The sequence below is a fragment of the Meleagris gallopavo genome, chromosome 21 (assembly GCF_905368555.1).
Source record: "Meleagris gallopavo chromosome 21, MGAL_WU_HG_1.1, whole genome shotgun sequence".
In the NCBI taxonomy this organism is placed as follows: Eukaryota; Metazoa; Chordata; class Aves; order Galliformes; family Phasianidae; genus Meleagris; species Meleagris gallopavo.
The window spans coordinates 6030315-6052430 of NC_139424.1; the positions used below are offsets into that span (position 1 = coordinate 6030315).

General features: G+C 63.3%; 2 protein-coding genes across 9 annotated transcripts; one reads left to right on the forward strand and one right to left on the reverse strand.

Annotated features, from left to right (window-relative positions):
* Positions 1-3859: 3859 nt before the first annotated feature.
* Positions 3860-13307, reverse strand: GIT1 (GIT ArfGAP 1). 4 transcript variants are annotated; one of them, XM_085241156.1, is made up of 22 exons: positions 13153-13307; positions 10696-10829; positions 10511-10623; positions 10329-10434; positions 10163-10249; positions 9953-10083; positions 9764-9858; positions 9639-9681; positions 9248-9274; positions 8946-8994; positions 8783-8855; positions 8088-8185; positions 7898-8009; positions 7688-7815; positions 7461-7613; positions 7147-7374; positions 6967-7020; positions 6633-6719; positions 6465-6538; positions 6217-6399; positions 6080-6143; positions 3860-6002 (listed from the first exon to the last, which is right to left on the reverse strand). In XM_085241156.1, the coding sequence occupies exons 1-22, from the start codon at positions 13202-13204 to the stop codon at positions 5790-5792; spliced, it is 2304 nt and encodes a 767-aa protein (XP_085097282.1). In that variant the 5' UTR covers positions 13205-13307; the 3' UTR covers positions 3860-5789. The 4 variants fall into 4 exon arrangements, with proteins under 4 accessions (XP_085097282.1, XP_085097283.1, XP_085097284.1 ...); XM_085241157.1 differs by lacking the exon at positions 9248-9274; XM_085241158.1 differs by lacking the exon at positions 6967-7020.
* A 1507-nt stretch (positions 13308-14814) lies between these two features.
* On the forward strand, positions 14815-22005 carry ANKRD13B (ankyrin repeat domain 13B). Of its 5 annotated transcripts, none has more exons than XM_085241160.1 (15): positions 14820-15005; positions 17492-17627; positions 17922-18046; positions 18123-18168; positions 18269-18412; positions 18483-18672; positions 18959-19025; positions 19103-19184; positions 19248-19312; positions 19392-19522; positions 19627-19784; positions 19893-20045; positions 20130-20290; positions 20841-20921; positions 21006-22005. In XM_085241160.1, exons 1-15 carry the CDS (start codon positions 14895-14897, stop codon positions 21231-21233), a joined length of 1878 nt encoding a protein of 625 aa, XP_085097286.1. In that variant the 5' UTR covers positions 14820-14894; the 3' UTR covers positions 21234-22005. The 5 variants fall into 5 exon arrangements, with proteins under 5 accessions (XP_085097291.1, XP_085097286.1, XP_085097288.1 ...); XM_085241162.1 differs by having other exon boundaries at positions 21090-22005; XM_085241164.1 differs by having other exon boundaries at positions 20841-20917; positions 21090-22005.
* Positions 22006-22116: the final 111 nt, after the last annotated feature.

The window sequence follows — 22116 nt, forward strand, 5'->3', positions numbered from 1 at the left end:
TTTGACACTGGGGAAACTCTGCTGTGTGGACTGCTTTGCAAATGTTCTTGCAGTACTCTCCGATCAGCAGCTTGGCACCTGAAATCTGTTATTTGGTGGTTGTTTTCTTTCCCCCTTTGCAAAGACCTGAAGTTCTGATGTAGTTTAGCTCAGAGATGGAAAACAAAGCAAAAACGCAAGCAGAGGAGCCAGCCATTTCACCTCTTCATCCAATCTGAAATTGGATTATTCTTTTTTAATTCTTTAATTAAAATCAGTGCAAGGCTCCCAGGGAGGCAGCAGCCACCTCTGCCATCCGTATCGTGTGCTCTGTGCTTCTTCCTGGGGTGCAGTGCTGAAGTGGCTCAGCTCCATTTTGCCTGCACCCCATCCTCCCAGCCCGTGGGCTTCAGAGGGCTTGAAGAGATCTGTGTGGTGTGATAGCAGGCTTCCCACAGACACTCCCTGCAGCCATCCTTTGTCTGGCTCGGGGACAGGCTGGCACTGCTCTGCTCCCCATGCAGCCCTCGTGCTTTAGAAGAGCGTGCACTGCCCGTGAGCTGTAGCCTGCACAGTGTGCACCACCATAGGCCCTGGAACGATGCTGTTATGGTCCCCAGGGGAAGGGCTCGGTGCACTGCCAGCTGCCCTGCCCCGCTCACCCTCTTCATGTGCCATTTCTTGAGAGGCAATAAATCGTATTGTACCACTGTCTACCATTACTCCTTTCAATACGCACATCTCTGGATATATATATATATGGTATCTCCTTTGTATATATTTCTATTCTGTGTGTGTGTGGGTGTGCAGGCACCCACGTCCCGCTGTGCAGTTCTGCCAGGGCACTTCAGTTCTGCTGTGCTGTAGCACTCTCTGCTCGTGGGCTGTGCGGGGCTCTCCGAGGACGAGGGCACGATGCGTGCTGGGGCTGGGCGCAGCCAGAAGCCCTTCCTTAACGGTGCCCTGTTCATCATTGCTTTGGTTTTGCAGGGAGCAGGAGGGCAGGATAGCTGCTAGCAGTGTGCTGGAAAGCTCCCGGAGGGTACGGGCAAGTCGGAAGGCTGCTGAGAAGAAAACAAGGTGATGTAGTGGTAGGGAAGCACAGAGCTGCTGAGGGGCAGTGAGCAGCAGGTGGCCGAGTGGGCTCAGCTGGGTCCCGTGGGCTCAGCTGGGTCCCGTGGGCTCGGCTCGGTCCCAGCAGCATCACCATGGGCTCCAACCTTTGATGCTCCCAAGTTAAAGCTGCCACTGGCTCCTAGCACTACGGTTTGTGGCTAGAGCAGGTTTGTGAAGGATGGCAAGAGAAGTGACGTTGGATGATTGAACATATGTGTGTGTAGACACGCACATAGGTATAGATACCATTTTGGTGCATTCCTTATCCTGCTTAGGCACGTGTGCTTTGTTTCTCAAGTCCCGTGAGCAGAGGATGGCCTTGTTCTCCCCTGGGTGCCATGCTGGACGGGTGGCCGCCCTCAAGCTGTGAAGCCCTCTTGTCCTGACCTCCTCCTTGGTCCTCTGAGACCCCGACATCTCAGTGAGACATCGGGCAGATGGGGTTAAAAATGGTTAAGAATGGTTCATTTGTGCATCGGGTCGCAGCCGTTCATCCCGCCGTGTGTCCCTCGCAGCCCCGAGGCCCGGCCAGCTTAGCAGCATGCCAAACACGGGTCGTCACTGTGCTGCTGGAGAGCTCTGAGGCCATTTCCCTCTCTGCCTGTTGGAAGGTTTCTTGCAGGGCTTTAGGAGAGGTCTGGGTCGGGTTGTGCCATCTCTGCCCATGGGCAGCACAGGCCGTGGCTGCGTCGCTCTGCTGTGGTTGTGTCGGTTTGCACTTTTAGGAGGCCGTTATGCCGGGGTCTGGTGAGAGACGTGCGCCTTGTGGGGAGCTGACGACGGCCAAAAGAAAAAGCCAGCGGAGCCGGTGGTTGTGGCGAACGTCACCCTGCTGCAGCAAGGTGGCCCCAGTCCCATCGCGCAACGGCTGTGCGATGGGGAGGAAGGCCTTGTCAGCCAGAGAGGGACTTAGCAAAGCAGATTTGCGGCCAACAAGCACCTTAACCACTGAGCTGCGGGGCTCTGACCATTGCACTTCACCTGCAGGCTCCTCGGGGCGGGGGAGGCCCTTTGCTATGGGACCCTCGGGCCGCACCTCTGCGGTGCCCTCGGAGCGCTGCGTCCCAGCACGGCCCCGGCCCTCCCAGTGCACGCACTGAGCCCGGCCCCGCTCCCCACCCCTGAGTACGGGTACCTCAGAACATGCACAGTTTGAATTTTCACTGACAATTAGTTGAATGATTGTGAGTGAAAAAAAAAAACAAAAAAAAAAAACAAAAAAAAAACACAAACCTTTGTAATTATCTGTAAATATGTAGTTAACAAATTGACCTAGTTTCTGTATTTTTTAAGTTTTTTTGTACTAAAATTTATAGAGAACAGTCTGTGCCAGCTAGCAGAAAGCTACTGTAATTGCCAGTCGTAGTGCAGCATGCATCTAATCCCTGAGATTGTCGAGGTGACGCTGTAAGGAATTGTGCTTCTGTATTGCTGGGGGCAGCGGGGCTCAGCTGGGGGTCCCTGTGCCCCCTCCCTCTGTGCCAAGTGCCAGTGTGGGCAGCCCGGCGGATGGCAGCGGTGCTCGGGGCTGAGCTCAGCGGGTTCAGTTTCTTTGCCGCGGTTTTAATACCGTCTGATGACTTTTTTTTTTTTTTTTTCAGCCTTTGTAGAAATGATACGTTTTTCCCCTTCTCTCAGTGCTTTTGTCTTAAGCCCCGGAGCTCATCTAAACCTACTGGAGGAAAAAAAAAAAAAAAAAAAAAAAAAAGAAAAGAAAGAAAAAAAGAAAAAAAAGGAAAAAAAAAAAAAGAATTTCATTTGAGATCATTGCCTGCTTTTAGCGCCAGGATCACGCATTTCTATGGCAACTCTGAGCTCAGCAGAGTTGGGCAAGCAGCACGGCTGCCGATGAGCTGAAGGACGCGGCTCTGCTGCTTTGCGTGGCTCGGGGAGCCCAGCGTGTCCCACAGCCCGGTCCTGGAGCCAGGGGTGCCCCATCCCGCCCCGCTGTATTGCAGCAGAGGTGAGCCCGGAGCCCAGAGCTGTGCTGAGCATCCCAGGAAGCTGCAGGCGGAGGGGTTTGGGGTGCAGGTGAGGCCGTGCTCGAGGGCCGGGTCCCGGCTGCCCTTGGTCTGTGGGGATGGAGCTTCTGAGGGTTGGGCGTCCGCGAAGGAGCAGCGTCCTCGTGTGCGGGTTTGGCGAGCGAACCGCCTGCTTCCTTCCTCCCGTTTCCCTCCTGACCCCTCGCAGCCCTTCTCCTTGCTTGCTTGGAACAGGAGCGTTGTTCCCTGCCTAGAAACAGCCGAAACGTGGGGGGGTGGGGGGGGAGGGAGGGAGGGAGGGAGGGAAGGAGGGGGGCAGCCCTGATGTAAATAATTAACGTGACAAAGTGAAGTGTGTATAACAGAAAGGCGACGGCCCTTCGGTGACGTGTGAGTGCCCCAGGAGGTCGCTGGGCCAGCGCCGACCCGCGGGCAGCAGCGTTGGCCGTGAGCAGCCCTTGGTTTTGTGTCCGAGCGGGTAGCGGTCCGTGTGTGATAAGGGTAGGAGATGCTATGTGAGGTGTGTATAGTGTACATTTTTTAAAATAGCTTGCTTGTATTGTGAAGATTTTAAAGACAAACTTGAGAATTCTAGCCTAACTATTAACACAAGTTTAACATCAGTTACCCCACTGGGTTCAGAGCCTCTTGAATGTATATTCCTTTTTGTAACCTAAATGACCTATTCTTCTACCAGTCAGCCAGACATCCTATTTATATTTTTAATTTTATATATTACTTTCCATTCGTTTCCATTATTTCCAGCATGTTCCTGGGTTTGGTTTTTGTTTTTTTTTTTTTCAGTTCGTTTGGGGTTTTGTTTTGTTTCTTTTTGCACAAGCAATGAACTTTTCACTCCAACCTGGTATTTTCCAACCTGTTTTCCCCCCTTCCTCTTCTCCACCCCTGTTGTTTTTTCCTACCACCATCCGTTTGGGTTTTTCTGGGCCGGGATGCAGCGGGGTGGGGAGGAGGGGACAACTCATTTTCCATTTGCAGCTTTCTGTGCAAATGCCAGATCTTTTTTGTCGGTCAACTTAAAACGCTTCACTTTGCTGGTTGCTTTAAAAAAGAAAAAAGAAAACAAACAAACAAAAAAAAAAAGGTAACCTTATCAGTCCGAGGAGAGCGGGGTGGGAGGAGGGAAGCGCACACCTGTAGGGACACCGCTGGAGCTGCGGGGCTGTGGCTGCTTCCCCCCCCCTCCTCCTCCTCTCCCGGGACCCCACAGGAGCTCACTCAGCCCCACAGCCACCTGTGTGGGGTTTCCTCCGGGTCCAGCAGAGCCCGGCTGCTGCGGGGCCGCGGCGGAGCGCCCAGCCTGGTGGCTTTGTGCTGCAGGTAGAGAACACACATCTCTGCTGTTTTGCTATGAACACTGGTCTGAGGTTTCCAGGCCCTCACCCACGACGGTGGGCTGCGAAGGATCCAAATGGGGACCCGACTCCTGCCTGCTTCCGTGGCTGGGAGCAGCAGCTGGTATGAGTGAACCTACAGGTGTGCGTTTTCCTTCTTGTAGAAAATGCCACGAGCACTAACTGGTAAGGCTTAATGTACAGTATATTGTCAGTATTCTGGTATTCTTCTGGTTCAACATACATTATAGCTCATATATAACCTGTATTAATTGTATAGATTGTGCATTTAAAGCTGTTACCAAGTTGTCAGAAAATAAGAGAAGAGAAAAAGAAAAAAAATAAGGTCATATGTAATATTTTGTTTGTAAGTATCCTTTGTATCATAGCAAAGGAAATGTTAAAAAAAAAAAAATCAACTGTAATAAAGTAATTTTAGTACACGGAGTGTCTGCCTGCGTCCCTGGTGGGGCTGGAGGGCGGGGGTCCCACCGCTGTGCCTCCTTCTGGGGCTGGGGTCCCTCCCCATGCACTGCTGCGGGGTCCCTGCAGCATCCTGCAGCCATCCGGGCTGCCATGGCAACGGGAGGCAGCCCAGCTTTGCTCCGTTGCCTTGACAGCAGCACTTGCAACGGGGATTGGGAAACGGGGGCAGGATGGAGGTGCTCCCGTCCCGTTACATCCGCCCTCCGAAGCCCCCACCCCGCATTACAGAACGCGCTGCGGGGCGCCGGGGGACTCCCTGCAATGCCACGGCAGGGGGAGCATGGGGTGATGTTTCCTAATGGAGGACACAGCCCAGCAGGGATTGCAGCAAGCCCAGCCCCCAGCCTGACATTCATTAACCAGCACGTTCTGCTGCTCTCAGCACAGCCAGCCGTCCCCACGCAGCGCTCCCAGTGCAGAGCAGCGCGGCGCACCCTGAGCCTTCCTCTGCCCCATCGCCATCCTCCCCCAGGCTGCCACGTCCACAGCCAGCAGGTCCGGCCCCTGGGGACACGATGGGATGGAGCTGGGGGCCGTGCAACGCTCACATCTTTATTGATACAAATGTACAAGGACACATCTTACAGGAGGCGGCGCGGGGCAGGACGCCCGGGAGAGGAGAAAATGGGGAAGGCCTCCAGGCATCCCCTGTCCAGTGTAATGCTGCGGCCCTGGGGGAGCGCGGCCGCGGGGAGGGGGGGGGAAAACGTGGCCACCCCAGCAGGATGGCACACGCTATGTACAGGATAAGTTAGGGGCTGCTGTACGGGGGCACCTCCCCAGGGCTGAGCACCAGCTCTGCTGTGACAGCCGCCCGCACTCGGCCCAAACCGGAGGGAGGAGACGGAGAGCAGAGCCCGTGGGTCGGAGCTCACTGCTTCTTCTCGCGGGTGGTGATGGTGACCAGCTGCTTGGCCGCCTTGGCGATGTCGTAGGCGCACTGGATGACCTGCTGTGTCAGCAGCTGGTAGTCCACGGCTGCGCCCGGCTCCGGCGGCACGGTTTTGCGGCACTCGCTCTGCAGCCGGTAGGCGCTGGCATTGAGCAGGCGCAGGGAGCTCCGCACCGTTTCCAGCGCCGGTTTCTGCACGGGGACAGCATTAGGGCATGGATTCGGGGTGATGGGAGCCCGGCGGGGCCACCCCCCCATCCCTTCCCTACCTTGGGGAAGAGCGATGCCATCTCCGTCACTGCTGAGTGGATCTTCTCCGAGCACGGCACGAAGCTGCGGGCAAACGGAGGGCTGAGCCACGTGGGGCACAACGCCACCCGGCCCCACGCTCACACCACAGCCCTACCTGTCGTGCTTGGACTCCTGCGCAGCCCGCAGCAGCTCCTGGATGTTCTTGGTGACCTGCTCAGTTTTCAGGATGACGTCCTCCGTGCTGGGCAGCCCGGGGTCCAGCTCCCCGTCCAGCGGGTCCAGCTCGTGTGGGAAGTCCTCGTCCTTGCTCAGCTCCACGAAGCGCTTCCCCTCCACACTGTGGGGACGCACGGGTCAGCGCCAGCTCCAGATCCCCCAGTGGTCCCCATCCCCACCACTCACCCCAGCAGGATCTCGCCCGTCTGTGTGTTATCATAGTCGCTGTCGGTGCCGCTGCCGTGCCGATCCAGTTTGCTCTGTAAGGCAGAGCTGCAGCATTACACCCTGCCCAGCCCCATACCTATATAGGGGTAAGGTTCCACCCCGCTCTGACCCCCCCCAGTACATCACCATGTGCCGGGCACCGTCGGGGGGGCAGGAGAGCAGCGGAGAGGATGGGGGAAAGGGCATGGAGGAGACCGACGGACCTTTCCGCATCTGGAGGAGGAAAGAGGGGTAAAGGGAGCTGAGTGGGGGACACGGTGGGGCACGGAGCCGAGCCCGGTGGCGTGCAGGGGAGGACGAGCACAGGGGACACCACCACCCTGCATGCAGGGAAGTCCCGAGGCCGCCGGCCCCACTGCGGGATCCCCGGCACTGCAGGGGTGGGGGACGTCCCAGGAGCTCAGGAGGCCGACAGCCCCCCCGTGCCATGCAGGAGCCGCCCCCGCTGCGGCCCCCTTACCCGGTACACGCTGGCCGGGATGTGCACGGAGTACAGAGCTTCGTCCTCCACCTCCTGCGACACACAAAAGGGTAAAGCCCCGCCGCCCCCACCTCGGCGTCACCTGCAGCTGCCCTGAGACTCCTCCCCAAAATAACCCATCCCAACGTAGCCCACCCCCAAGGCCCACACCGTACTCACGCCGCCTCCGAAGGGCTGCAGCCGGGTCACCAGCTCCTCCACCGGCTGCCCAAAGGGTTTCAGCACCGAGCCCGGCTCGTACATGGAGAAGGCCTGGCGGTCACGGCGGTGCAGGGGGGCCGTGCCGGGGGGGTGCCCGTGCTCGGGGCGCTCGCTGGGGGCCGGGGTGGGGTGCGGGGGCACCGCCTGCTGCCGGATCTGCGTGTTCTCTGACTGCAGCTTGTGGATCTGCGGCGGGGGAGGGAGCGGTAAGCGGGGGGTGGGGGGGGGAAATAGGGAAAATGGGGTGCTTAGAGGAGGGGGCTGGCACACACCTCACGCTGCAGCCGGCGCAGCTCATCGCTCAGGCTGTTGTTCACCTTCATCAGCTGCTGCACTTTGGCCTCGGAGGCGGCCAGGGCTTTCTTCACCTCCAGGTACTCCTGTAGCGTGATGGGGCCGTCTGACAGGTCGGAGGAGTCCATGCTCTGTGAAGGGAGAGGGGCTCAGCACCAGGAGCTGGGGGGTGGATCTGGGTGGTGGGGAGGGGGCTGCGGCCCACCCGTGCGCGGTTGTTGCGGGACGCGTTGCGCAGCAGCTCCTGGTCCGTGTCCTCGTCGGAGGCGACGCTGTCGTAGTCGTGCTGGTCGTCCAGGTCACTCTGGCTCCTCAGTGAGTAGTCAAGGGCATCTGCGGGGTCAGGAGGGCTCAGCTGGGGGTGTGGGGTGTTCCCACGCTCCCCTACTCTCACCCCAGCTGCCCCCATCCTCACCCGTGGGGCTGAGCGGGCTCTTGCCCTGCTGCCGGCGCTTGGCTTCCCCCAGAATATCAATGAGCAGAGTGGCGAACTCCCGGGCATTGAATCTGGCCAACTTCTGCCGGCCCTGGGATGGCAGGGAGGATAAGAGCAGTGAGGGGGGGTCCGAGCGCGAGGAGGGGTCTGAGCAGTGCACTGGGCTCACCTGGTTGCGGGTGGCCGAATACTCGGGGTTGACGGGAAGGAAGGGGACGGCGCTGCGCTCGGTCACCAACGTGCTGTGGTTCTGCGTCGTCAGCCACACTGTGGCACAGGGAGAGCGTCAGGGGGGCACCCACCCCTACGGGCTGGGGGCTTGGAGGTGCCATCTCCCCCCCCCCCGCAGGCTGCGGGGCCGGCAGGACGCAGGCGCGGGCGTGGGGCCAGCGTGCAAGGCTGGGAGCAGAGCCCAGGAGGGCCGAAGGGAATGATCCCCCCCCAGCCCCACAGTCTGCCCTGGGGAGGCCCTCTGCACAGTGCTGACCCCCAGACCCCTTCTGGGTGCCCCCAGCTGAGTGAGGAGTAAAGTTCATCGTGCCCAACCCTACCCACCCACGGAAAGGGCTGCTCCCTCCGCCCCAACCCAAGGACGGGCTGTACCCACAAGGCTCATCCCCACCCTCAGCTGGGGTCCCAGCACCCACCTCCAGCACCCAGCACCCCGATCCGGCACCGCAGCCCCCCGCTGAAGGAAACGGCCCTCGGCCCCGGCCCGAGGAATGAGGAAGGAGGGGCCTGCGGTGCGGATCGGATCGGGGGGAGCGCCGGGCTCCGCTCCTCCCCGCGCCGGGACGGCCGCCAGCACCCAGCCGGGGGGGGGAGCGGGGGGGACACCCAGCAGCCACCCCCAGCCCCGCTCACCCGCGTCGTTCTCGCGCCGATCCACCTCGTCGTACACATCCATGGCCAGCTCCTCAAACAGGCGGTTGCTGAGCTGCGGCGGGAGGGGGGAAGCATCAAGCCGGGGATGGGGGGAGGAACGCAAAGCGCTGAGCCCCCCACCCCCTCCCGGCCCCCTGCTCACCGCCTGCAGCTTCTTCTTGGCCGCCTTGGCCAGCTCGGACAGGTCCAGGCTGCGGGGTGCATGAGGTGGGGGGGACACAAAGTTGGAGTTATTTCCATTCTGCCCCCACCGAGATTCTCCCCAGATGCACCCTGCGTGCCCCAGGCTCGGGGGCTTTGGCAGACATGGGTCCAGGGCGTGGGGTGGCACGGGGTGAGCAAACCCCCCCCCTCCCGGCTGCCCCCCAAAGGGCTGTGCTGAGCACCCAGAGCCCAACCCGGCGGCACGGGGCGATCCCTGTGTGAGTGCCGAGCAGACAATACCTCTGTGCCATGCACTTGGGGCGCACCCTGCGCTCCGGAGGCAGCAGTGGAGGGAAGAACAGGATAAAGGAGGATGTTAAACCGTGCACGTGGCCCCCCCAGCACACAGACACACACACACACACACACACAGACACACACACACACACACACACAGACACACACACACACACACACAGACACACACACACACACACACACACACACACACAGACACACAGACAGACACAGACACACACACAGACACACACACAGACACACACACACACAGACACACACACTCCAGGTGATGTTCCAGCGGTGGTCACAGGCACAGGGTCTCCCCTTCGGCCCGGCGGGGACACCAGGGGGGACAATGATGGCAGCACGGCTGTGAGCACCAAGCACTCACCTGTCTGCCATCTGTGGGATGATGTAGTGCCCGTTCTTGTGGTCTGCACAGAGATAACGGGTGGTGAGAGCGGCCCCCTTGAACCCTCCTAACCCCCCCACACGTGCGACAGGCACAGCACTCACCCGGCTTCCTGCCGCACAGGTAGAAGGCCAGCCGGTCGGTCAGCTCATACTGGCACTCCACCAGCCGCTCTGCCAGCTCGTGCTGGGCCGCCTGCCTACGGGGCACAGCCGGGGTGACACCAACCAACCCTGAGCTGGCCACGTCCCCCCCACCCTAAAGCAACCCCTCCGCCACCCCAATGCGCTCACCTGGCGTAATCGATGGGCGTCCGCCCATTGACGTCTGGCGCACCGGGGTCAGCGCCGTACACCACCAGCAGCTCTGCCTGCAGGATCTGCCCGGCCTTGGCGGCCACGTGCAGCGGCGTGGTGCCCTTCTCCTGCGGGCACAGCCAGCATCAGCCTCGTAGTGACAACGCCGTGACCCCCCCGGGCTGTCTGTTCCCCCCCAGAGCTCACCGGGTGGAAGAAGTTGGCCTGAGCGCCCAGCGAGAGCAGGCGCAGGCACGTCTCCAGGTTGCCTGTCCGCACACTGGAGTGCAATTGCTGCAGGGGGAGAGGCGGCAGTCAGTGCCAGGTGTGCCGCCGGCACCGAGGGCGGGTCCCTGTCACGCCGTGCCCCCACCTTGCTGAGGTCCTTGGCGGTGACGCCGTCATCGTCCCGGCACGGCAGCTTATGCACGAAGGCCAGCATCTGGTACTTGGCGCGGATGAACTCTGACTTGGTGGGGCTGGCAAACACGGGGTGAGGGGGGGCATCCAGCACAGCCCCCCCCTCGCAGCCCCGACCCCACAGCCCACACTTACTGCACTTTGTCCTGGGGGTTCGCCTTCCTGCGCCCGCTCTGCACCTGCGCCGGGTCCAGCAGCGAGTGCTCCCAGATGGAGTTGGCCCCATTGCTGGCCAAGGTGTGCACCATCTATGTGGAGGGGGGCACGGTGAGCGGCGGGACACCCCCTCATATCCCCACCCCCCTCCCGGGTGCACCCACCTGCAGCAGCGTGGCGGGCCAGGGGCTGTGCCGCAGGTGCTTGACAATGGAGATGTGGCGGCCCAGGCTGCGGTGCACGCTGCAGCACTCGTCGCAGATGAGCACACCGCGGTTGATGGAAGCCCAGCCCGGGTCTGCAGGGGGCGTGGGGTGTTACAGGGAGGGGGGGGGAGGGACTCTCCATCCATCACCCGAAATGGGGTTGGGAGTTTGGGGGGGGAGGAGGGAGGGTGGCAGCATCACCGTAGCAACGTAGCGGTTTCCAGGGTGACAGAGAGGGGCTCAGCCCATCGCCAGGGGAAACCCAAAGGGTTCCCTTAGCAACCAAGGGGGGAAGGGAGGGGGCAGGATTTGGCCCCCCCATCAGAAGGGCTGACAGCAGCAGGGGCGACGCCAGCACCATGCAGTACACTCCAAGTTGCCGAGGCCGTGCCCCCCTGGGCCAGGCACTATGGGTATCCCCATACAGGTGGGTGCCCTCCCACCCCTCAGCCATCATGGACTCAGGGGCTGTGCCCCCCCCAGCAGCCCCACGCCCCCCGCCCGGCCCCGCTCGGCCGCACTGGAGCCCTTTGTGTCCCCAGGAGAACAAAGGGACGTTTGAGCACTGCGTTGGCACCGGCCCTGCTCCAGCCATGGGGGCCCCACTGCTCTTTCGGGGCAGCTCCCCACAGCCGGCACCCCAACGGGTCCGGGCTCCCCAGCACAAATAGAAGGGGTGGGGAACAGATGGGGCGTCACTCCCCCCCTCCACACAGGGTGCCACGGTCAAACCGTCCCCAGTGTCCCTCTGCCATAGCAGAGCAGTGCCAGCCCCTGCCCAGCCCCAGCGCTGCGCTTCCACCCTCGTTTCTGTAGGGCCCACACAAACACCGCACCGCCCCACGGGAGGAAGGGCTGCGCGTTGGGGGGGGGGGGGGGGGGACAGTAGAGGGGCGGCAGCACTGTCCCTGCACAGCAACCCATCCCCATCACCCCGTGCAGCGTTTCCTTCCCACTCCCTCCCCAAAACCCCTCTGCTGCCCCAAACCAGGCAGCCCCGGCCCCCTGTGTGGGGGGGCAGAGCCGGCAGCGGCCCCACGGCGGTGTCGTTCCCCCCCCCCCCACACACACACACCCCCCATCCTGGCAGCACCACCCGGGCAGATGGCAGCGCTTGGCAGCAGCACCGCCGCATCTGCGCCTCCGCACCGCGGCCCACGGGGCGCTGCCGGGAACAGGATGCTGCGTGCCGGGGTGCACCCCATATAACACCCCATATAACACCCCATATAACACCCCATACAGCACCCCACAGTGCCACCCCCTCCTCCTTCAGCGGGGATAGGGGCGGCTGAGGGCACAGCAGCACGGGGATACCCCCAAAACCCGGAGCACGGGGAACGCTGTGCCGCGGGGGCGATGCCGGAGACGGTTACCCCGCGCATCCCAACACCGGCTGCTCCCGGCCCCGCGCCGTCGGAAGCGGCCTCTGGACTTTATAACTCATTTCCTCCCATGGCCGCCGGGCGATAAGGGATTGGAAGAAACCGCTTTCCATTTCCCCCGGTAGGAGCCTCGGCGCCGCCCCGCGGGGAGCGTCGGGTACCCCATAGCACAGGGTGACCCACAGCACCGGGTACCCCATAGCGGTGGGTGACCCCGCAGCCCTCGGCACGCGGCCGCCGTCCTCCGGGTTCTGAGCCGCTTTCCGGGCTCCCAGCGTTCATTCATCGCCCCCAGCGCCGCAGGGATGGGTTTGGGGGTCACATTGTGGGAACGGGAGGCATATTTAGGATATGTTATAGAGTTCCTGGGGTGGAGAGGGGATTCTCAGCGCGGGGTGCAATGGGGAATCCTGGGGGTAAAGTAGGGGGTGCAGAGGGGGGTGACGGGGCGCACCAAGGGGTGCAACAAGGGATCTGGAGGGCACTGGGGGGGCATATTTAGGGCACGCCGGAGGGTGCCTGGTTGCAGAACAGGGGCAGTGGGGGGGTACAGCGCTGGGTGCCAAGGGGGACCCTTGGGGTAAAGTAGGGGCTACAGAGGGGTGGGTGGGTTGCACCGAGGGCTGCGGGGGGGGGGCGATGGGGGGTTGTTTAAGACACGTCGTGGGGTTGCCGTGGGCAAAGAGGGAGCCTGCAGGAGATGCAGCACAGAGTGCGAAGGGGAAGCCGGGGGGCTCCTGAGGGTCTCAGCACGGGGCGCGAAAGGGGAGCGGGGGTCACCGGGGCAAATAGGGGATGCAAGGGGGGGGGGCACCGGGGTGCCGTGGGTGCAAAGGTGGGGGCGCAGAGGGGGGCACTGGGGATCCAAAGCAAAGGGGGAGGCGGGCGCCAGCCAGGTGCCGATGTTGGGGGGGAGGGGGCACACGTACAACCGAAGCCGCGAACGGCACCGCGTGGAGGAAGGAGGGGGGCGGTGAAGGGGGGGGAAACGCCAACGGGACCCGCGGGGCGGTGCGGGCGCGGCCCTTACCTGCGGCACTGCAGTCCGCGCACACCTCCGCCCGCTGCGCCTTCCGGGACATCCTCAGCGGCGAGGCGGGTCCGGGCCTCTGCGCCAGCGCGGTGCGGGGCCGGGGAAAGGGGGGAGTTGGGTTGGGGGGAGGGAGGGAGGGGGGGGGGCGGCGGGGCCCGGGGCTGCCTCGCCCTCCCTGCCGCCTGCCCTGCCGGCTGCTCGCAGCCCCGGCGGCTCCGCAGGAAGCGGCTCAGGCCCGGCCCCGGCGGAGGAGGGGCAGCGCCGTCCCCGCCCCGCGAGCACCGAGCGCCGCCGCCCCGCACCGCCCCGCGCAGCGCAGCGCGGCTCACGGCACGCCCTGAGCGCCGCACCGGCTGCTGGAGGGGGAGCTGCGGCTGGGCGGCCCTGAGGGGCGGCTCGGGGCTCGTCCTGGTCGGCTCCCCGTCCTGGTCCCGGTTCTCATCCCGGCTCTGATCGCCCTCTGGTTCCGGTTCTAGTCCTGATCCTGTGTGTCTCCTTGTTCTCGTCCCCGTCCAGGTTCTGTTTCTGGCATTCCCTGCTTCTAATTCTGGTCCTGGTTTTGGGTATCTCCTGCTCCTGGTCTTGGTCCTGGGTTAGTCTTGGACCTTGTCCTGGTCCTGATCTCGTCCCGGACATCCCCTGGTTCTTGTCAGATAGTGATCCTGATCCTGGACATCCTCTAGGCCTGGTCCCGACTCTCATTTTGGTCCTGATTCTGGTTCTGGGCTGGTCTCGCTCTGGGCATTCATTGGTTCTGGTTTTAGCCTTGGTCCGTGTCCTGTTCCCGTTTCTGACCCAGTCCATGTCCCAGTTGTGGTTCCAGGAACCCCCGGCCCTGCCCCATTCCCAGCCCAGCACCCCATCCTGCTCCCACCAGCACCCCGTGCCCCCGCCCAGGCCCCAGTCACCCCAAATCCTGCCCCAAGTGCCACCCATACCCCCATCCCCACGATGGCTGAATGCAGCACACTGGGAGGGGGGGACGGGGGTATCTCTGGGGCCTTGGGTGAATGGGGTCGGGGGGCGCTCCCTGCCCTGGGGACCCCCATCAGCACCGCCGTGTCACGCTGCCGCCCGCAGGCGCTGACCTCATCGCTGCATGGCCGTGACGTCATGGGGAAGGGGGTCCGGGGGGGGGTTGAGGGGGGGCACGGCCACAGCCCTCCATCAGGGCAGGGAAGGAGCGGGGTGACCCCGCGGGAACACCATAAGGGCGCGGGGGGGGATCGGGGGGGGCAGCCGTGGGTCCCAACCTCGCATTGTTCTCGGGCGGCTGCCGGAAAACACGAGCGGAGGGACGAGGACGGAAAGGGAAACGGGGCCGGGGGGGTCGGCACCCCCTGGGCTCATCGCGGGGGTCGCGCCGCGTGCTGAGCGCCCGTGGGTGGGGAGAGCCGCGCTGGGGGAAGAGGGGGGGGATCAGAATTCGAGTTGTGCCTTCGGGAGCTGCGGAGCCGTCCCTGTGCAGCCCCACACATGGGGGGGCATAGAGCCGGCGGGGGGTGCGGGGAGGAAAAGGAGGAGGAGGAGGAGGAGGAAGGGGCGACGCCGCGCACGGTGACTACAAGTCCCATGAGGCCGGGCGGCGAGGGGGGGGATGCGGGGGGAGCACCGTCCGGGCGGCTCCCACAACCCCCCCCCGCCCCGCACCGCCCCGCACAGCTCCGCGCCCCGTTCCGCCCCGCCCCGCGCCCCGCTCCGCCCCGCGCCCCGCTCCGCCGCTCCAGCATGCACGGAGGATGCTCGCGTCTTGCTCGGGCAGGAAGGGGCCGGAGGGCAGATACCCGCTGCATTACCTCGTCTGGCACAACCGAGCCCGGGAGCTGGACCGAGAGCTCAGCGCCAAGCAGGTGGGGCGGCGGTGCGGGGCGGTGCGGTTCCGTTCGGTTCGAGCTGATGCAACGCTGAGCGCTGGGCTGCGGCCGGGGCTGGGGCTGGGGAAAGGGATGGGGATGGGGTCCTCCTGCGGCGGTGATGCTGGTGGGGGTCGGGGTCCCTTCGTGCCCCCCCCAGCGCTGTGACAGCCCCCACCGGAACAGCAGAGATCCCCCCCATCTCGGATCCCCCCACTTCCAACCCCCCACATCCCTCCCCACGTGTCCCCCGCTCCCTCCTAGGCCTCTGTGCTCCCCCCCCTCCACACCAGTCCCCCCTTCTCCCTCCCCGGAGGTGGGGTGCAGCCAACACAGCCCCCCCAGCTCCCCACCCTCGGGGATAGGGGAAGGCACACAAGGCCCTGCTCTGCTGGAGTGCAGCCCCCAGCCCCAGGCAGCCAGGAGGTTCTCTGCAGGGTGGGGGCACCCTCCGTGTGTGCTCCCCCCGCTCCCAGCCTCCATCTCCCCATTGGCGTTGCAATTCAGGTAATTAAAACCCAACCCTGAAGACGCAGGAAACCGCAGGCACTGGAGGAGGCCATGCCTTCCTCCCCCCCCCCCAGCCACAGTCACTGCCACCTGCCCCCCCGGCGCCCTGGGGTGCTGCAGGCCCACCAGGGTGGGTGTGGGCAGGAGTCTCCTTGTGCTACGGTGCTGCCATTGGGATGCAGGGATGCTCTCGCCACACCCGTCTCCATTGTGGGGCCATCTGGGGGGGGAGGGGAAGGGGGGCTGCCTGCCGGTATTACCCCCCTGCCCCATCACCACTGTGCTTATGCCTCTGGTCATCTGAGGTCATTTTTCCCCATTACAGTGCAGCTCAAAGCTGAGTGTGGGATGTTGCAGGCTGGAGGGTGCTCTAAGTGAACCCCCTCCCAATGGGGACCTTCTTCTGGCCCCCTCACCTCCCTCCGTGTCCCTATTGTCAGAGCGAGAGCAATGGCAACCCTGTGAGCAGGCAGGGTACGTGGGAAGGGATATGGGTGCTGCAGGCCTAACCCCAGGGTTAGAGGGGATTTGGGGGAAGAAGGGGGTGCAGCCTGGTCTGGGCCCCCCACCTCCACCCAGGGGCATCCGGGGACACGGCGCAGCCCTCTGCATATCAGAGCATCCCTGGGCTGAACGGGCAGTGCTGGGAGCAGCTGTCCTCTGCCTGGGGACCCTCGTGGGGGCAGCAGCACCACATGTGGCCCCTCCGGAATGTGTGGGCCTATAGGGCTGGCAGCCCACAAAGGGCCACGTGTGGGTTATGCTGAATGTCACCGCCAGGCGCCAGGCCACACTTGGCTCCGCCTTGGGGGGGCAAAAGGCGGTGGGGACAGCACGAGGATGTGGCAGTGCTGACATGGAGCCCATTGTGCCCCATTGTGCCCCACTGTCCCGTGCTGCAGTCTGCCTCATTCCACACCGCGGGGACCCCACTGTCCCCAGGGCTGTGCAGGGACAGCAGCACATGGCACTGCCACCCTGCAAAGCCATGCGTCCCCTGCTGCCACAGGAGCTGGGCTCTGTGCCTGTGCTGGAGTCCCCAACCCTGGGGACAGCCTGTGGGGCTGATGGACAATGGGTGATCATGCTGCAGCCCCACACGGCACTGCTACCGCCACAAACATGTCCCCATCCTCAGCGGTGTCGCAGCCCCAGGACAGACAGCTGTGCCCCCCCAGGCTCAGAGCTGATGGCAAAAATTGGGTCATGCCATGTCCCATGGGCTTGGCTTTGATGTTGTGTCCCCAAATTGGTGGCCCCAGTCCCCCCACGGCACTGGGTCAGGGATGCAGCTGGGGAACCCCACAGAGTCTGCAGCACCCGTCCCCCAGGTGGGGGGCAATCACTTTAATTAGAGTCTTTTCATTAGTGCAATTAAGAAGCAGCAGTCGCCTGGAGAGTGTTGGAGCAGCATGCAGGCTCCTGGGGAGCTGCGGGGCTCTTAAAGGGAACGTGGGGGTCCCCAGTACCCAGTGACCCCCTGGGGACGCAGCCATGGGGACACCCAGTGCTGGGGACATCCCAGGTGGTCACTGCCCCGTGGGTGCAATGCTGCATGGGTTGCTGGGTGCATCGCTGCCTCGGGGACAGCCGGAGCCGTGTATGTGTGTGGAGGGGGGAGGAAGGGATTCCTGGTGCCTGGCCCCTTGCCAACCCCCGGGCTTGGCACAAACAGCCCCAGCGCGGCTCCCCGGAGCCGGGGATGCTCACAGCAGCCGCTCCGCTCACGCAGCGCTGCCCGCCCCCGGCTGCTGATCCGCGGGGAACACGTGCGCCCGCGTCGCCCGCCGTGCCGCGGTGGGGGCTGCCGGCAGCCGCTGCCTGGCAACTGGGCCACGGCCCCCCCAGAGCCACAGAGGTGGGGGCTTTCCCCCGGCTTGCGGCTGTGTCGGATGGAGATGCGGCTGTGGGAGGGCGTGGGAAGGGAGTTCTAGGTAGCTCGCCCTCCCCTGAGCTCTGGTGCCCCCCACCAGGCCGACATCGAGCAGCTGGACCCCCGAGGACGCACCCCGCTGCACCTGGCCACCACGCTGGGCCACCTGGAGTGCGCCCGGGTGCTGCTGAAGCATGGAGCTGATGTGGGCAAGGAGAATCGCAGCGGCTGGACAGGTGAGCAGGGCTTCCGATGTGGACAACCTGCTCCCCAGGGGGAGCACGTGCTGCACCGCGCCATGCTGCATCCCACTGTGCCATCCCATGCTGTGCTGGACCACACCGTGCCGCATCCCACCGTGCCATCCCATGCTGTGCTGCATCACGTCGTGTTGCACCGCCTTGTGCCATTCCACGCCACGTTGTGCCATATTGAACCACGCCATGCTGTGCCATGCCATGCTGTGCCCTGCTGTGCTGTGCTGTGCCGTGCTGCTCTGCACTGTGCTGCACCGTGCTGTGCCACTGCAGTGCTACAGGAGGCCGTGAGCACCCGTGACCTAGAGTTGGTGCAGCTGGTCCTGCGCTACCGTGACTACCAGAGAGCCATCAAGCGCCTGGCCGGGATCCCCATCCTGCTGGAGAAGCTGCGCAAGGTACCCGGGGCTGGGGGAGCCCTCGGGGTTGGGGGCATCACCTCTGGGCCCCTGCCCACCCCACTGCTCTTGGCAGGCCCAGGACTTCTATGTGGAGATGAAGTGGGAGTTCACCAGCTGGGGTAAGCTCAGGTGGAGTGGGAGCTTCCCAGCGTGCTTGCAGCCCACTGGGAGGCACAGGGTGTCCCCATCCCTGGCTGGGCTATCGCCGTCTCCCCCCAGTGCCACTGGTGTCCAAGATCTGCCCCAGTGACACGTACAAGGTGTGGAAGAGTGGCCAGAACTTGCGGGTGGATACCACGCTGCTGGGCTTTGACCATATGACCTGGCAGCGGGGCAACCGCAGCTTTGTCTTCAGGGGACAAGGTGAGGAGGGGGCTGGGGGATGCTGTGGAGGACCACAGCTGTCCCTGTGTTGAACAACCCCTCCCCACAGACACCAGTGCAGTGGTGATGGAGATTGACCATGACCGGCGAGTGGTCTACTCAGAGACACTGGCCCTGGCCGGCCACGACCAGGAGGTGCTGCTGGCTGCTGTGCAGCCCACAGAGGAGCAGGTGATGGGTCGGCTCACAGCACCCGTCGTCACCACCCAGCTTGATACCAAGAACATCGCCTTTGAAAGGTGGGCAGGGACATTGCTGGTCAATCCTTTGCTCACGTATCTGGCTGTCCAAGTGGGAACATCCATGCCATCTCATCCTATGACATCCCATCTCAACCCAACCCAACTCAACCAATCCCATCCCATTTCACTCCAAGCATTCAAACCCAACCCAACTCAACCAATCTCATTCCATCCCATTCCATTCCATCCCATTCCAACTCATCCCAGCCATTCCCAACCATCTCATCCCAACTCATCCCAACCCATCCCATCCCTCCCTGACAGCATCCCGTGTCGCCTCCAGGAACAAATCTGGGATTCTGGGTTGGAGAAGCGAGAAGACAGAGATGGTGAATGGGTATGAGGCCAAGGTGAGGGGCAGGGGGCTGAGCTGGGATGGGCACAGCTGTTTTTTGGGGAACCTTTGACATTCTCCCTGCTTGGACAGGTCTACGGCGCGTCCAACGTGGAGCTGATCACACGGACGCGGACGGAGCACCTCTCAGACCAGCACAAGGGCAAGAGCAAAGGTAGCGCGTGGGGCGGTGGTGGGCACAGGGCTGCAGTGCTCGGCCTCACACCCCATCTTGCAGGCAGTAAGACCCCACTACAGTCCTTCCTGGGCATCGCCGAGCAGTACGTGGGGCCCAACAATGGGGTGAGTGTGTGAGGGGGGTCCCCATGGATGTGCCACCCCACAGCTGTGCCACCATCACTGCACCGCGCTGTCCCCGCAGACGCTGATCACGCAGACGCTGAGCCACACCAACCCAACTGCCATCACCCCTGAGGAGTACTTCAACCCCAACTTTGAGCTGGGCAACAGGGACATGGGACGGCCCATGGAGCTCACCACCAAGACACAGAAGTGAGGGGGGCGAGCAGGGAGGGAGGAGGGGACCCCAACGACACCGTGCTGCCATCGCGGGGCTCCCGAGGCCCCCATCCTGGCGCCTGTCCCCTCCACTGCAGGTTCAAGGCGAAGCTGTGGCTGTGCGAGGACCACCCGCTGTCCCTCTGTGAGCAGGTGGCCCCCATCATCGACCTGATGGCCATCAGCAACGCGCTCTTCGCCAAGCTGCGCGACTTCATCACTCTGCGCCTCCCGCCCGGCTTCCCCGTCAAGATTGGTATGGGGGATGGCACGGGGAGGGGACCTTTACCAGTCCAGTGGGGCACACAGCCAGCTTCCCTCCCCGCTCTTTATTTCGTTATTCTTTTGTTTTTAATATGGGCAGAAATCCCCATCTTCCACATCCTCAATGCCCGCATCACCTTTGGGAACCTCAATGGGTGCGACGAGCCCGTCAGCTCCCTGCGCAACAGCCCCAGCAGTGAGGCCCCCTCGCCCAGCAGCGATTCCTCCAGCGTCAGCAGCTCCAGCTCCCTGAGTACATGAGGGGGGGGGCGAGGGCATGCGGTGGGTGGGGGACACACCGGCATTGGTGTGCCCAGCCACGCCTGTCTCCCTGCAGCGTCCTGCCGGGCGTGTGAGATGGACCCGGCGCTCTTTGAGGTGCCACGGGGGTACAGTGTGGTGGGCACCCACCAGGATGCTCTGCGGGAGGATGACGACGATTTGCTGCAGTTTGCCATCCAGCAGAGTCTGCTGGAAGCAGGCAGCGAGTACGACCAGGTGGGCACTGTGGTGAGAGCCCCTCCTCATCCTCCTCAGCCAACATGTTTCTCATCCAACAGTCTCAGCCGTCTCATCTCCCTTGGCCTCATCCAACGTTATCTTCATCCTTCTCATCCAGCGTCCTCAGTCTCATCCCCCTCATCCAACATTTTTCTCATCCAGTATCCTTGTCCTCCTCATTCTCATCCTCCTCATCCAATATCCTTCTCATCATTTGAGCATCCTCCTCCTCCTCCTAAATCCTTTCTCCTCATCCAGCTTTTTCCTCATCCTCCTTATCCTCATCCAACATCTTGGTCCTCCTCAATGTCATCCAACATCTTCATCTTCCTCAATGTTGTTCTCATCCAACACCCTCATCTTTTTCATCTTCATACTTCTCATCCTCATCCAACCATCTCTTCATCCCCCCCCCGGTCATCAGGATCCCATGAGGAACATCCCATCACATCCCACCACTCCACACTTGCTCCATTCCCCTATGGGCCACACTGGGGCCAAATTTTACTCCCCTCTCTGACCCCTCCTCTCCTCCCCCTTCCTCTAGGTCACCATTTGGGAAGCACTGACCAACAGCAAGCCAGGCACCCACCCCATGTCGCACGAGGGACGCCGGGGAGACAGGTTGGTAAGGTCCGGGGGTGTGGGAGCGGGTCCCATCCCCACGGGTCCCTCCGGGGCACCGGGCTGAGGTCGTGCCGTGCCACCCCAGGACTCCCCAGCACACGGCAGCCCCCAGACCCCCCTCCAGCCCGGCGCCGGGGGGCGGCGGGGGGCCCAGCACACTGTTTCCCAGCTACGCGGAGCAGCTGCGCCTGGCCATGGCGCTGTCGGCGCGGGAGCAGGAGGAGGCCGAGCGGCGGACGCGGCAGGAGGAAGAGGAGCTGCAGCGCATCCTGCAGCTCTCCCTGATGGAGAAGTGACCCCCCACCCCCGCTGAGCCCCCCTACACCGACTCGGGGCCTGGGGACATGCGTATGGGGCACGGAGGGGTGTGTGGGGGGACGGCCTGTGCAAAGGACAAATAGGGGGGGCGGCGTCGGCCCCGTAGCCGGGGCAGGGGTGAGTGCTGGGGGGCACTGGGGGTGGCAGGGAACAGGGGGTGCATCCTGCATGCTGCCCCCCCTATCTGACCCCAGGGAGGCGGGGGGTCACATTCTTCCCCAGCCATAGGGACACCGTGAGAGCCATGGGGCTCTGTCCCCCCCTTGGCCCCACTGCCCAGGCGCTACCAAGTGCACTTACCCGGGAGCTGCTCTGCCTGCCAACGGGGGGGGGCTCAGCCCCACTGCACCCCCCAGCCCATGTGGGGCTCTATGGCCTCGCCCCGGGCCAAGGAGGCAACCAAGGGGGGACCTGCAAAGGGATGCCCGGTGTCACCCCCTCATCCTGTGCTTGCACCCTCCCTGCCCTGCTCGGATGCCCCCCCCCCAACCATGGCAGCGCTGCACCCCCTCATCCCGGGCACTGCCCCCCCATGCCTGGTAAAACCTTACATCAAATGGTGCTAAACCCTGGGCCCCCACCTCCTCACCCCGGGCTGTTCCTTCTTTGCACACGGGGGGGGACTGCGGGGTTGCCCCCAAAGGGACTTTTCATAGCGGCACCCCCTCCCCCCCCATCCATGCACCCCACAAGCAACGTCTGGGCCAGGGCCGGGGGAGCCTGAGCAGCTCTGACCGTGGCCAACACCAATAAATGCTCTGAGAGGAGCCTCTCTGTGCCTGGTTTGGGGGGGATGCAGGCAGGGCTCCCCACAGCAGCCCCACATCCCTGGTAGGGCCACAGGAGACCCAAGCCCTTTATTAATGGGGGGTGCTGGG

Bases quoted from the DNA above. Each gene is read 5' to 3' on its own strand.
- GIT1 (XM_085241156.1), bottom strand. From the start codon at position 13,204: ATGTCCCGGAAGGCGCAGCGGGCGGAGGTGTGCGCGGACTGCAGTGCC. The intron at 7,614-7,687 runs GTGGGCCGCAGC...CTCCCTTCACAG, and splicing joins CCCGCAACAACCGCGCACGG to AGCATGGACTCCTCCGACCT. The intron at 7,375-7,460 runs GTGTGTGCCAGC...CCCCCGCCGCAG, and splicing joins TGCGCCGGCTGCAGCGTGAG to ATCCACAAGCTGCAGTCAGA.
- ANKRD13B (XM_085241165.1), top strand. From the start codon at position 14,895: ATGCTCGCGTCTTGCTCGGGCAGGAAGGGGCCGGAGGGCAGATACCCG. The intron at 18,047-18,122 runs GTACCCGGGGCT...TGCTCTTGGCAG, and splicing joins TGCTGGAGAAGCTGCGCAAG to GCCCAGGACTTCTATGTGGA. The intron at 19,523-19,626 runs GTGAGGGGGGCG...CCTCCACTGCAG, and splicing joins CTCACCACCAAGACACAGAA to GTTCAAGGCGAAGCTGTGGC.